The sequence below is a fragment of the Periplaneta americana genome, chromosome 16 (assembly GCF_040183065.1).
Source record: "Periplaneta americana isolate PAMFEO1 chromosome 16, P.americana_PAMFEO1_priV1, whole genome shotgun sequence".
NCBI classification, from domain to species: Eukaryota; Metazoa; Arthropoda; class Insecta; order Blattodea; family Blattidae; genus Periplaneta; species Periplaneta americana.
The window spans coordinates 164,613,175-164,629,075 of NC_091132.1; the positions used below are offsets into that span (position 1 = coordinate 164,613,175).

General features: G+C 35.9%; 1 protein-coding gene across 5 annotated transcripts in view; it reads left to right on the forward strand.

Annotated features, from left to right (window-relative positions):
• LOC138691752 (uncharacterized) overlaps positions 1-15,265 on the forward strand; it is a 35,763-nt gene extending 20,498 nt beyond the window's left edge. For all 5 annotated transcript variants that reach the window (XM_069814088.1, XM_069814092.1, XM_069814089.1 and 2 more), the window contains exons 4-5: positions 526-597; positions 8,115-15,265. In XM_069814088.1, the coding sequence (XP_069670189.1) occupies positions 577-597; positions 8,115-13,616 (5,523 nt within the window). In that variant the 5' untranslated portion in view covers positions 526-576 and the 3' untranslated portion in view covers positions 13,617-15,265. The remainder of the gene's footprint in view (positions 1-525; positions 598-8,114) is intronic.
• The last annotated feature ends 636 nt before the right edge of the window (positions 15,266-15,901 follow it).

The window sequence follows — 15,901 nt, forward strand, 5'->3', positions numbered from 1 at the left end:
TGGCTATGTAAATAGAAAAAAAAAAAACCAATTCTCAAATAAATTTGCATTTCTAAAAAAGATAAAACATAACATTAATATTTTTTTACTTGAGATTGTACACTTGATCTTAAACATATGAAAAGGAAATTCCTAGGCTTTTAATAATGGCCTAGTAATTAAATAAAGATCTGGGAACGGATTATTACACACTTAAAAGTAGAAATAATGTCTCAAATAGGCTACTTGATTGTTTATACATATATAACAGTTTCCAAAGTAGATAAAAGTTCAGTCAGGTATAAACAACTGTGGGGATTCAAGGCTTCTTGATTTCGGGACTGGTCATGGAGGTATTGTTTTAAGCACTAATCAAAATAAAACTTAGACTCAAATTTATTAGTCACCACGTCACATCTTGCAGGCTTTACTTATTAAGATTTTCGATATTGTATTTTCGAGGTTTTGAAATTAATACTGTCCCATAATGTTCTTCTTCTATGAACTGCTAACATGAAATAATTGATAATAAATTAATGTTCACAGATTACTTGAAACAACTTAGCCACATCAGTGAGAGCCCCACCTGCGATAGAAATGGCCATGAGAGAGGAAGCTGTAAGTATCTGACTCAGACAAGACACAAGAATGTTTAGCCTGGTAATATTATTATCTTGCATTTGCAACTAACATTTAGCAGCTGTTAAGAGGCAACTTCATAGAGCTATAGAACACATTATACTGCAGACAGATTCTTTTGGATCAGTGGAGGGACAGATCGAGTTTAGAATTCATTTTTTTTTTCTTTGACTCTAGAAGTGTGTTGCATGTAAGACGACTTGTAATAAACGAGTCTGCCAAAATTCTGTTTTTTTGCTTTACTACTTATTCTGATGTCGCATACGAGTATCAGCATTACCATTATTATCAGTAAAGTAGTGTTATCAGTGGTATCGGTACTGCTAAGAGAATCTTTTGGGTTAATTCGTCTCACACTCTTGCAGCAACAGTAGGAGCTAAGGCTGAGTCCAATTTACCGTTTCCTTCCTGGAAATGTTTTTCAAAATAAAAATAATATATTCTGCCTGTTTATGAATAGGTTATGTGAAGTCTGTATTGTCAGATGGCTCATTAAATGATTCCTTTGGCCTGCACATAATTATTGCACTATTCGATTCCTCTTATGCAACTCATAATAATAATAATAATAATGATAATAATAATATTAATAATAATAATAATAATAATAATAATAATAATAATAATTTATTATTAATAGTAGGGTAATGTCACAGAAGACAGGTAAGTGGTTGGATGTAATATTTTACCAACTTTTTTACTTTAGAGTTAAATGTTAGTGATTATTTAGTTAGCTTTATATGTTAGTTCTAGGTTTTTATACTAGGTGTCGCCATGATGTTCTTTCAATTTGATTGGATATAGTTGTCATTTGTTCTACAATTTTCGTTAATAGGGATATCTTATGCGAAGTTTTACCGTCAGATGGCAGGAGCGTTCCATGCGGCGCAACATGTTGTAGGGCTATGTTTTGTCATATGCTGCAGTTGATTACGTTTTCCAGCTTGTTGGTTTTCTGTGCGTGTCAAAATTATATTTACAGTTATTTTGTATAATCTAGTATAATTTAATATAATTCAATATTTTCTTACCTCATAATTTAATTTAATTTAATTTACAATAAGTAATAACATAAACCTGTATAATATTGAGCGATTCCCCAAGATGGGTGGGGAAATCTGCAGTATGCAGAATATAAATACGAGTAAATTGAATGTTCATGAACCTAAACGAGAACTTTGACAACAATATGCACGAATAAAAAAATAGAAAATATGTCGAAAGTGAATATTGCCCTCTTTAATATAATTAGTATTTAAGAACTGTACGCTAAAAACAGGATATGCAGCCACCAATGTGATGTGTTTATTTTATAGGGAAGAGACTATCGAGATTGAATTCCTTGTATTTTTTCTGTAGTTGCAGAAAGATCAAATGCAATTTTTAATAGGATGATATAATATGATCGCAGTAGTATCACGATTAGTAGTGTGTTTTGTAGGTTAAGGACATGCAGTTTTGAATACTGTGTGGGATGATTTTGAAAATTTGAACTCAAATATGGCATTAATAATTAGGGTACATTAAAAGCATTATTCACGAAATGGATTTCTCTAGGGATCGTCCTGGATAATAAACATTCCAGCTTATCGAGAGTTTACTGCAGGCGTAAAATTCGGAGACTCCTACAATTACTGCATATAATCTAAGCTAACATAGATTGCTGTCGAGGTTGCATATGTTTTTATTAATTTTTCTTTTTCCTCTTCCAATATGAAACTATAGTCAACAATTCCTTACTTGAAGTAGTTACTTTTGTTTAATAGCTAGCACTTTCGAGGCCCAATTTTATTACGTATATTTTTTAAGGTTTAAAGCATATATTCAGAATATTTCGGGACCTGATTGAAGACAAAAAGCTTTCCCTGGTTTTTACATATGGGAACATAACAAGAATCTGCCATTGTTAGTTGTTTTTAAGAGTATTTAATATACTAATACACTACGTATATCCTCAATGTTTATATACCAAAAAACAAATGCACACGCAAAGCGCATCCCTCATAGTACACGTGCGCTATCTGTTGGTGCTAGTTCAGGATATCCCTATTTTGAATGGGTAATGACGTCAGTTGTTCTTGGTTGTTTGACTTGAGTGGTGTTACACTATGTCTGATGGTTGAAGCTATTGACAGTTTGTCATTTTATGATATTTGTGAAAGATGTGTGAACATAGAACAGAGTATTAAATTTTGTGTCGGTTTTGATTTAGTTCTTTCATTGTTGAATAAGAATTGTGTCGATTATTATTAAATTATTTACTGAATTTTGAGAGATTTTTGTAGGGTATTATTTGTTCTGTATACGATGTTGTAATTTAATTTCGTGATTGAGGTTGCAGTCTTGTGTGTTTTTTTTTTTTTTCGTATGTTAGTGTGATGTATTTTTTGTGTTCTTTTGTTTCTGTTGTATTCTTATGTTGTCTATTATGTTGGGGTTGTATCCGTTTTCTTGTGCTGTGTATTTGATTGTATTTAGCTCTTCTTTGTAATCATGTTGGTTCATTGGTATGTTGAGTAGTCTGTGTACCATTGTTCGGAATGTAGCTTGTTTGTGTTGTGTTGGGTGGTAGGATGTGTTGTGTGTGTTGTTGTTGCTTTTCTGCAGACTTTGAATGTGTGTTTGTTGTTTACTGTTGTTATTGTGATGTCCAGAAAATTTTAGGAATTTGTTTTTTTCAATTTCTAATTTGTAGTGTAGCTTTGGATATATCTTGTTTATAAGTTGATCAACACATATAATATGTTTTTCCCATATATGAAAACAGTAAACTTTAATTAGAATGAAAACACAAAACATTTTGATACTCTAAAAATTAATGAAAACACTTCACTCTTAATGTAATATTTGTAACTAAATGTAAATAACTGTGACGAGAATATTGTACGAAGTGGAAATATAAAAATTGGAAATTTATCTTTTGAAGAGGTGGAAAAATTCAAATACCTGGGAGCAACAGTAACAAATATAAATGGTACTCGGGAGGAAATTAAACACAGAATAAATATGGGGAATGCCTGTTATTATTCGGTTGAGAAGCTTTTGTCATCTAGTCTACTGTCAAAAAATCTGAAAGTTAGAATTTATAAAACAGTTATATTACCGGTTGTTCTGTATGGTTGTGAAACTTGGACTCTCACTTCGAGAGAGGAACATAGGTTAACGGTGTTTCAGAATAAGGTACTTAGGAAAATATTTGGGTCTAAGAGGGATGAAGTTACAGGAGAATGGAGAAAGTTACATAGCACAGAACTGCACACATTGTATTCTTCACTTGACATAATTAGGAACATTAAATCCAGACATTTGAGATCGGCAGGGCATGTAGCACGTATGGGCGAATCCATAAATGCATATAGAGTGTTAGTTGGGACACCGGAGGGAAAAAGATCTTTGGGGAGGCCGAGACGTATATGGGAGGATAATATTAAAATGGATTTGAGAGAGGTGGGATATGATGATAGAGATTGGATTAATCTGGCTCAGGATAGGGACCAATGGCGGGCTTATATGAGGGTAGCAATGAACCTCCGGGTTCCTTGAAAGATAGTAAGTAAATGTAAAAAAACTTCATATATTAAAAACAATTTCGTATGAATTTACGTTAAGAAACTCATCTAGAGAGTAGAAAGGATTCATTAAAAGCCAATTATAAATTCTAGTTTTGAAACTATTGGTTGGTATTTTATAATATTGACTGGGAAGCTTATTATATAATTTCATCCCCATGACAGAAAAATTTGTACTAGTTTTATGTAATCTACAGTATGGAATATTAATTTGTTCAATATTTCTAATTTCATGATCATATATATTGGCTACTAATAAGTAATTGTCACTAATTTCTTTAATAAAAATATAAATCTTGATAACTATTCGATATGTTTTCCCCATGTCAAACTGGAGTAAGATATTTTACTATCAACTTCAAATTAGTGTAACTCTGAAAATAATGAGATTAGGACACATGTTTATATTATATTTTTTTGCTCAGAATGTATAATGCTTTGTGTATGTGGCAATCTCAAGAAACTTTAAACTCGACTAAGTCGTGTTCGACCACATCGGGAGAAGCAGGATGTATTGCTATTGCACGACAACGCACGGCCACAAGTCAGTCAAAACCACAGACAACATCAGAAAACTATGATGGACCACACTGAAACATCCACCGTACAGTCCTGATATGGGGCAATACAATTACCATCTCTTTGGCAAACTGAATGAATCCCTTCACAGGACGAGGTTTGAAGATGACAACTCTCTCGTGCACGCTGCTGAAAAGTGGCTCAGACGTGTTGGTCCATACTTTTACCGTGCAGGTATTCAGACTCTCATTCCAAGGTAGCGTAAGGCAGTCCCCGTCCCGAGGATTATGTGGAAAAGTGACATTTTGTCTCTAAAGGATGTATCTACATTCCGTGGAAATAGCAAAGCTATAGACTAGAGTAGAAATATTATTTTAAATTAATGTTGTGCATTACTTTTGGGGTGACCCTCGCATGTGTTGTTCCTGCAATCTTTTCCAAGTTACCGTTGATGAAATGGAGAGATAAGACACTTCAGTAGTTGAGTTGTAGTCAGTATTTGTCAATGTAAGAACTTCAATTGAAGATAGAATAGCTTCCAAATTTCTTCCTTTGTAAGTAAAAAATATTCTGTCCAAACTGATTGAAGGAAGTTCTGAAGATGTGTGTACAGACATCAGCCAATAAATTTTACAATTTTTTTTCTTCGTGCCTAAATTATTTGAACATGTTCGTTGAGCAGTTAACGAATTTTCTCCATTCAATTGTATGAGCCTGAATGGTCCAATAATTTGGAAAACAATTTGAACTTGCTATGTAGTATGTTATTTCAAAAGGAGAGAGTATTGATGATACAAAATGTTTTGACGATTTTTTGCCATCTATAACGATTTCTGAAAAAGAAAATGAAGCTGATAATCAGTTCTGTTTCAAATTAGCACATGAAAAATGGGCTCGCTATTCCAGCTCATAATGACAATGTTGCGAGAGTATTTTCTCTAATGCAGATGCAGTGGTCCAAAGAAAGAAACAGGCGAACATTTTATTCTGTTAATAACATTTTAATTCCTCAATATAATTTAAAATACTGGTATATTTTTGTGAACAATTTCACAATTATGTGAAAGGAATGCCTAAATTGTTGAGTAAAGCAGAATCATCTAATAAATAAGATTTGACAGAAAAAAAAAGAATTATTCATATACTTCATTGAACTATATTTTGAGATATATTTGCAACAAGTTTCATTCAATTGTCTGAAATTAATATGAAGGTATATTTAAGCATAATATTTTAGGAGCTATATTTATTTTCGTATAAAAATGTAATTGGTATGTTAATTTGTTTTAAGTTATGAAAAAGTGTTCTCTTTTTCATGACACAAAGTATGGTAACTCTGCCTTCTATGCCACTGTGACCCATCACCTAGATGAGTTTTACTTCATCCTGTTATGCACCATGATTATTATAATGTTCTGCACTTCGCATAATTCCAAACTGATGGAGGAATTGATTATCAAAGACAGGAAATTTTTATATTAATATATCGAACTCTTCAATATTTAAGGCAATATTACACTGCAAGGAATTGTAAAATAATTATATACTAGTTGGATATATAAATTTTACTAGCCGCAATACATGTATGACTTCATATAACATTAAATACAGTACAGTGCCGGAAAAATTAATAGCAACTCGGTTATTTTTTCCTCCAGATTAAGTTATGTCATGTTTTAATGTGACAGGTGTTTAAAAATTTAAACAATTTATATATATTCTGAAAGCTTGTTTTATTTCCTTTCTAATGGTATGTAACAAATTCTTTTATGGCTGTTTATATGGCAATCTGTGTAGTGTTTGTTAAATGAAAGCAAAATACAAAAATTTTGCATTTTATGGGTTAGTGTGTATTGTGCTGCCAGATGGCAGTAAATGGCACGAAATGCTTTTGCTAGTTTTATTCATTGTCCACACATGTTTCTGTAGTGCATACAGTTGCTAATATCTACCTTCTGTTCCTTCTTGTCTGTTAATAATCCCTATGAATGTTCACAGGAATTTTTCGTGATTACCTGTTGTGTTTTTGCGATTGAAAGAGTTTGATTGACAAATTATAATTAAAAAACGCGTAAAAATATGATATAACACCAAGAAAGGCTACGCAGATAGTGACATTAAGTGAATGTGGCAAAACTAATAGTGCAATAGCTCAAATTGTGTGGGTGAATAAAAGTACAATTGAGAGATAGTTGGCTAAGTTTCGAGAGAGGGGTGCTGTTATGAGTAGTAGAACTCAAAAATGTGGCAGAAAACTGAAAATTTCACCCAGATTCGACAATGCTTTGCGTCGTTTATGTTTGGAAGACAGATTTGCTAACTCGTAAGAGTTTACGGAAAATTGAAAGGAAACTTCTGGGGTTAATATTTGTTCTAGAACTGTAAGGAAAATATTGCGAAAATTTGATTTGGTGTCCAAGAAGCCAGTGAACAAGCCAATGCTCACTAAACAACGTATGAAACTTTTACAGGGGCTAAAGAACATCAGCACTGGCCAGCTTGGTAATAACGTAAAGTTCTCTTCAGTGACGAATCTAAAATCAACATTGGTAGAGGTGATGGGGTTGTACAGTGTTTCGGAAGGCAAGTGAAACACTGAATCCAGCATGTACTGTAAAACTGTGAAGTTTCCTACTAGTGTTATGCTTTGGGGAGTGTTTCTCTTAAAATGGTATTGGGAATATCGATGTCCTGGAATCTACCGTCAATGGAGAGAAGTACAAGACGATTTTGGAGAAGATGTTACCATCAGTAAGGGATTTGTTTGCAGGACAACCATTCACTTTTTAGGACGATTCAGCACCCTGCCATCGTGCAAAAATGGTGAAAGAGTTCCTACGTGAGCAAGAATATGTCATAGCACTGTCTTGGCCTGGCAATTCACCAGATGAAAAATCCTATTGAAAATGAGTGGATGATTTTGAAGAATAAAATAAGAGAAAGGAAACCCCGAACAAAAGTGCAATTGATTGAGATCATTGTGAGCATCTGGTAGCATGCAATGCCCATGGAAACTCTGCAATGACTAGTAGAGTGCATGCCAAGACGGTATCAAGAAGTTGTGAGGTCAAAAGACTATCCCACCAAGTACTAGTGCCGAGATAAGAAACTAATCCATGAAGTGCTAAATTTTGATCTTGTGCTTTCAATTCACAGATGCTACACAGACTGCCATGTAAACAGACAGAAATGAAGTTGTTACATACCATTAGAAAGGAAATAAAACAAGCTTTCAGGAAATATATAGATTGTATTATTTTCTAAACACTCGTCACATTAAAACATTATATAACTTAATCTGAAGGTAAAAATAACAGAGTTGCTATTAATTTTTCCGGCACTGTATACGCCAAAGTAGTGAGACTAAAGCATTAACACAGATACTGCTTATGTTTTGTTTATTTACAGGATTACGAGAAGACAGATGGAGCCTGCAGGATTGAAGGATATATGTATGAAGTCAAAATGGCTGGACTTCTCTTCCTTAGACTAATCAATGAGAGAAAGAGCTTCCATATTGCCTCCAACATGGCTGCAGCTGGAAAGTTCGATGATTTAGTGCTGAGCATTGATGGTAAAACAGCTTTTGTTCAGTTGAAACATAAGCTAGGGGCACAAACCTCAGCAGAAAAGAGGTACACAGTATGCAGAATCTTCGCAATGAAGAAGCACTACAGTTCGTACTACGCTCTCAAGAAGGATTGGGAAGAGAAAACTGATCTACAACAGTGGGGTCCATTCCGTAATGTTCAGTTTGTTGTTTACACAAATGCTGTTGTGGCTGTAGGTGAAGCTGTTGATACTGATGTCCAGAATGTTCTCATGACAGGAGGAAAATGCTTACGTTTCTCTGAAAATGACTTCCCCGAGTTGAAGAACGAGCCTGACTTCAGCCAGTTCCTCCATCAGTTCAGGTTATACACAAAACAAGCAAGTGAGAAGGAGCTTGATTTCTTAATCAGAGCTGAACTTGTTAGGGCATTGGGGACGGATTCTCAGTTCCAGAAATTTCTGACTAATATAACGAACTGGACGGAAGGCCCTGGTTCTTACCTCACGGAAAATGTTGAGTTTTGGAAGAATATAGTGAAGTGCAATGTCGATGACTTAAATAAAGCAAAAGTAGATCAGCTTGCAAAATTTAATCTGCAATTTGATGAAAGAGAGTTAAACTTATTTAGACACCAGTTACCAGAGGGCGGAGGATTTCTGAGTGTTCAGAATACTAACGTTCTCACTTGTCTCAAAGTTCACCAAAGTATTGACAAGAAGATTCTGGTAGATGCCATCGTATTGGAGGATAGAATGAGTGAAGTGTTGGCCTTGTGGGGTCGGTGGTCTGGATGTGATGTACTTGTAATTGATGGCTGGGATGAGACAGTAGTAAAGTTAGTCCACTCTTTAGGTTCAGGAAAGACCCTTGTCGTGATTCATGACAGTGAGAAGTTGTGGGAATTAAAACCTATCAGTCACAAAGACGAGTTTCGTTTTCGTCAACTGAATGAGGAATCAAAGAAACACGTATTAAATTGCAAAATAAATTTCCAAGGTGAGTCCAAGAAACTTAACATATTAGTTGACGACGCAACATTCGACGAAGTAGCGAACGCTCAAATTGTAACTCATTTGGTCTCTGGAATTAGTGAAAGCATTGGAGATAAACTCCCTCAACAATATGAACACTATATACCTCGTAAATTTTCTAATAGAGCACATGTGAGCAACATAATATTTTCTGATGGTCGGGACTGCTTAGTTGTAAGTGGAGTTTCACTGCAGACTCTGAGGCAAATAGTCCAGCCTGAGAAGGAAGTAGAGCTATTTGATGAAACAAAACATTCTGAAGAAGGTGTGTGTCGGTGTTTTGTAATTCGAGGAAAAGAGGATTTCGAGAATGCCAAAAACATATTAAAAAAAGTCCATTGGCTTCATAAAGTAGAAACTGGTTTTATTTGGAAAGAGTCAAATGGCAGTGTGTCCTATATTAAGTCTCACTTAATGGATGTGACCTCAATCAGAAGCTTCCAGGAAATGATGCTGGTGTCTGACAAGGTCAAGTTGCTTGTGGCTCATCCTGGAATGGGAAAATCAACAGAAGTTGTGAATTTAGCTCAGGAAATCAAGCGACGTGACCCAGCATGTTGGGTGGTCACTGTAGTTCTGAATGAGTACACAGATTACCTGAGTAACTGTGGAGATTCAGCAGTTGATCTTCTGTTACTTGCAGGAAAGTTCACGTGTGACTTCGCTGCGTCACTGTTCAAACACGAGTTACATAATGGTGGCAATGTTGTGATACTGATAGATGGATTTGATGAGATCAGGCCAGATTATGCAGAGAAGTTGGTGCACGTGTTAAGGCAACTTATCATGAAATGTAAATTGAAACAGATTTGGATCACTTCTCGTTCTTTAATGAAGGACATGCTGGAAGAAAAGTTCTCCTGTCTTTCGTTTGAACTGCAGCCTTTTACAAAACAGGATCAACGTGATTTTCTTGCTAATCTTTGGAATGATATAAATGTTGGTCCATATAACTTGGACATATTTATTACCAATTTGTTGGAAGTGACAGGGAATTCGTTAAATGACAAACTTGGCCAATTCACAGAAATTCCTCTGCAAACTTTCATGCTGGCTGAAGTATTTCGTAGTGAAGCTTCTCATTTTTGTCAGTCAAATGAGATGAAGTTCGACAGCAAACTGGATTTGTTGGAATTGTATAACAGATTCGTGGATAGAAAGTGGAATATCTTTGTTTATGAAAAGGGGCGAGTAGATGTAACAAATCTCGTGCAGCATCGGTTACTGCAGCTGCAGAAGGAAGAATATGAGAAAGACCATATGGCATGTGCCGTGCATTCCTTGCTGAAGACTGAAGACTTTAACAAACTACATTTCTCCAAGGATGTTATGAGACGAGTTGAAGGTTTCCAGGACCTATTTAGAAATGGAAATGAGAAAATTGGAATTGTTGCTCAAATTGTAAATTCCACAGCAGTGTTCATTCACAGAACATTTCTAGAGTTCTTTGCCGCAAAGTGGTTCACAAAATATTTCAAAGATGAAAGAGAATTTATAGAAGAGATATTATTTAGAGAAGAGTTCGTAATCGTGAGAGAATTTTTTGATAGAATTCTAGCAGAAGGATTTGAATTGCATACTGCCATTCTAAATGAAGACAAAGAATATGTACTCGAATTGTTGTCTTCCCCTGAATGTGATGTGAAAGAAAAGGATAAGGGTGGCAGGACACCCTTGCACTTGGGAGTTATCAATTACACTGAAAGTCATGACTTTTCACCAAATAAAGTTATGTGTGAAATCCTAGAGCTATTATTGCAGAATCATTGTGATTGTAGAGCTGAAGAGGGAGTGTTCCACTGGCGACCCCTGACACTTGCTGACAAGATTCAAGCGTGGTCAGCTGTTGATATGCTGTTGGGCAGTCGTGCAGAAAGTAGCGACATGATATTCACTATGGGATTGATCAAGGGTGAAGATAGTGAAGAGTTTTTGAGCAGAGTTTTGGAACGTGTTGCGATACAGGGATATATAAATATTGCGAATTTGATGTTTAAATGTGGTATATGTGTGAATCATCCCATTAAAACATATGTTAATGTTAATGGATATGGGAGATATGTTACTGCCACAATGTTACACATAGCATCTTCTGCGGGACAAATGAAGCTGGTCGAATTTTTGCTCGAGGCTGAAGAAACACAAGGATTTATAAACGAAAGCACTCTGGCGTGGGCTCTTCCCCAACGTCACCTAGAAACAGAGGAGACTTCGGCAATTACTGTCAAAATGCGTTTAGAAACAAAAGACTCTGATTACAAAACACCTTTGCATTGGGCTGCTTACAAAGGTGAGCTAGAAATGGTGAGCTTGCTAGTTGAGAAAGGTGCAGATGTTAATATATACGATTCGTGGAAATTAACTCCTTTGTATTATACAATTACTGGTTGCCATGTGAATGTTGTGCAGTTCTTAATAGAAAATGACGCTGATGTTAATGCATGTAACAATAATGGTGACAGTCCAATATCAGCTGCTGTGGAACAAGGTAATCTGTATGTTGTGAAACTCCTAATGGATAAAGGCGTTGATGTTAATGCATGTAACAAGAATGGTGAAAGTCCAATACGCGTTGCTGCGGAACGAGATAATTTGGTTGTCGTGAAGCTCCTGTTGGATAAAGGCGCTGATGTTAATGCATGTAACAAGAATGGTGAAAGTCCAATACTTGCTGCTGTGAAACGAGATAATGTGGATGTTGTGAAACTCGTGTTGGATAAAGGCGCTGACGTTAATGCATGTAACAAGAATGGTGAAAGTCCAATACTCGCTGCTGCTGCGAAACGAGATAATGTGGATGTTGTGCAACTCCTATTGGATAAAGGCGCTGATGTTAATGCATGTAACAAGAATGGTGAAAGTCCAATACTTGCTGCTGCGAAACTAGATAATGTGGATGTTGTGAAACTCCTGTTGGATAAAGGCGCTGACGTTAATGCATGTAACAAGAATGGTGAAAGTCCAATACTCGCTGCTGCTGCTGCTGCTGTGAAACGAGATAATGTGGATGTTGTGAAACTCCTATTGGATAAAGGTGCTGATGTTAATGCATGTAACAAGAATGGTGAAAGTCCATTACGCGCTGCTGTGGAACGAGATAATTTGGTTGTTGTGAAACTCCTAATGGATAAAGGCGCTGATATTAATGCATGTGACCAGAATGGTGAAAGTGCAATATATGCTGCAATGCAACGAGGTAATATGGATATGGTGAGATTCCTAATGGATAAAGGCGCTGATGTTAATGCCTGTAACAAGGATGGTATCAGTGCAATATTCATTGCAGTGGAAGGAGGTAATGTGGATATGATGAGATTCCTGATGGATAAAGGCGCTGATGTTGATGCATGTAACAAGAATAGTGACAGTACAATATTTGTTGCTACACAAAGAGCTAAATTCCATATGGTGAGATTCCTAATCGATGAAGGTCTCGATGTTAATGCATATAACAAGAAAGGTAAAAGTTCAATATTCACTACTGCGAAACGATATAATGTGGATGTTCTGAAATTCCTAATGGGTAAAAGCGCTGATGTTAATGCATGCAAGTCTGGTGAAAGTCCAATATTCGCTGCAGTGGAAGGGGATAATGTGGATGTTCTGAAATACATATTGGATGAAGGTGCCGATGTTAATGCACGTAACAATTGTGGTAACAGTCCAATATTCGCTGCTGCGAAACGAGGTAATTTGGATATTGTGAGATTCCTAATGGATAAAGGCGCTGATGTTAATGCATGTAACATTTATGATGAGAGTCCAATATTCCTTGCTGTGGAACGAGGAAATGTGGATGTTATGCGATTCCTAGTGGATAATGGCGCTGATGTTAATGCATGTAACTTGTATGGTGAGAGTCCAATATTCACTGCTGTGGAACAAGGAAATTTAGATATTCTGCGACTCCTAATGGATGAAGATGCTGATGTTAATGCATGTAACGAGTCTGGTAGAAGTCCAATATTCGCTGCTGTGAAAGATGGTAATGTGGATGTTATGACACTCCTAATGGATAAAGGCGCTGATGTTAATGTATGTAACATTTATGGTGAGACTCCAATATTCACTGCTGTGAAACGAGGAAATGTGGATATTGTGAGACTCCTAAGGGATAAAGGCGCTGATGTTAATGTATGTAACACTTATGGTGAGAGTCCAATATTCACTGCTGCGAGACAAGGAAATGTGGATGTTGTGAGACTCCTGATGGATAAAGGAGCTGATGTCAATGCATGTAACGAGAATGGTGATAACCCATTGTCCGTTGCAGGAAAGAACGGTAACCTAGATATCGTAGAGATCTTGTATAAAGCACAGTGCTAATGTTAAATTGTGTAAGAATTATGGTTTTCCACTGTTTGTAGCATTCGACTTAGAAGTGGAAATTATATAAATGTAAAGTGTTCCAGCCAAAGTGTTCTCCATGCATTTAACTTGTTCACAGTTCTGTAAGTTGGGGAGAGCACAGGACTTTTAACTCCAATGCATTTGCAGGCTTTGTTTCAGTGATTAAACTGTCACTCCGAAGAATAGTCAACTTCATATTTTTTGCGATTTATATTGCAACTAGAGTCAGTACCATTCCCAATTGTAAGAATATTGTGTCTGTTATAGTCCTAAGTCATTGTTAAGTTATTTATCCAGTGAGAAAAAATTATAAAACTATAAACTCGTTTATATAAGCAGTTAAATTTAAGCAGTTTCATATTATAATAATGTGATACTGGCATTACAGTATCATTATGCAGCTGCACATTTTCCTTTTACTCATGCCGCGACCGCGTCAATGTGATAACGAAACAATATCTGACTCCCGCAAGGTGTTCAAGAACAAATTTTAGAAAAGATTTATCAACAAGTGGTTTAAAAACAAATTTCACAGTAAAAAAAAATGAGAAAATGCCGCCACTCTGGAAATTGCCGCCTTAGTCAACTACCTGGGTTGCCTAGGCCTAAATCCGGCACTGCCCCTGAGACATCACAAAACAACTGACAGACGACCAGTCCCACTGACAGAAGTGTACGATATAGTATTGTGTTATAAGTTTTGTATAACATAATATTGCAAATGTAGTCCAACTAACCTCATTGGTTAAAAATAAAATGTTGGAACTTTAATACAGATTAATATTGTTTAGTATTGATATCGTTTATTTAACAGAAAAAATAATGCAATAATAAACTTATTATATTTTGTAGTTTGTTCTTATAAATTACTGCACATGTACTCGACTACAACAGCTGTCATGGTTCCAGTTGCATTATGGTCTGGGATTTTTCAAACAACTAATTTCGGAACAATGTAACAGTTAGGTGATCGTTACGTTCTGTCAGTTGCTTGTTGTCATTTTGAAACTTACTAGTACAGTGGAGGCCCTTCGTTTTTCATAAATGGGTGTAAAAACTATTAGCCAATCAAAGGTCATTTAATACGTTTGTACATAGGCCTACTGTATTGTATGTTATTCGTCTTCTGTGACCGCCCCTTCCTCAGCGATACAATCACTGCTTGTCGGTAATTCAGTGACTTGTAGACAGAGGACGTGGTGTAAGCAGCTGGGTGAGTACAGATACTGTACTTGTCTTTAAGCATTGGAGGAACATGCAGCAGATACTCTACAAGTTTCAACTTAATGTTTTGTCTGACAAGTGAGTAAATGTATTATTCAAGATCCCCTATATCCAGTTTCACAAATGAAAGGATTTTGAAAGTAACTAGTGGTGGATAGAGGGGATTTTGAACCTAACAGTGATTTCAGTAAGCCTTTTGCATGAAATTTAGTGACTTTTGGAACTCGAAGCAATATAGTTCAATAAAACTTATATTTGGCCATGTACTGGTGCGCATAACTCAGTTGTGAAAATATGTCCTGTAAAGGGTTTTAAATAAAGAAGACTCTTGTAACATGAGTTAGCATTTGTTATTTTGCATTTCATATTGTGTACAAATTGCTATAATGTGTATTTGTTTAATAATTGTGATTGATGATAGTTTCTTTTTTATGATGATTGCGGAAGATTTATTTTTGTTAATTGTGTTCATGATTGGTTTTACACTCAGTTAAATATCTTGGACACTGCATATGCTAAGCTGAATGGTGGTAATGGCAAGGAGAATGGTCTGCACAAGAGGGAAACAAATTACGAAATATAAAGAATACTGTTCGAGTTTGGGATTCGTCCACAAGAGCGTCACGACACGAGGAGGTTTTTCTAACCCGGTTGAGGATTGAAGATTGGCTACTGTCAACTGACACATGGCCATCTCCTACGTGGCGAGCCTCAGCCGGGGTGTGATATGTGCCGTGTTCCACTTACGGTGGAACATTTTTTATTGCATTGCAGAAAATATTATTGTCTGCCGGCATTATGGTATTCGGCCGACATAGAAGTTGAGAGAAAAGAGAAGATGTGAGGAAAATTTTAGTCAGACTCTTTGGTTAGAATCTGCACATTGAGACAGATCTGCATTGGTATAAAAACTCTTCTTCGATCATGTTTCTAATGTCTTGGAAGAAGAGGAAAATTTAATGTGTGATGTTTAGAAGATGATTGTGGTTTCCACATTTAAAAAAATGGCCTATGAAGGAATATTTGATCAGTGTAGT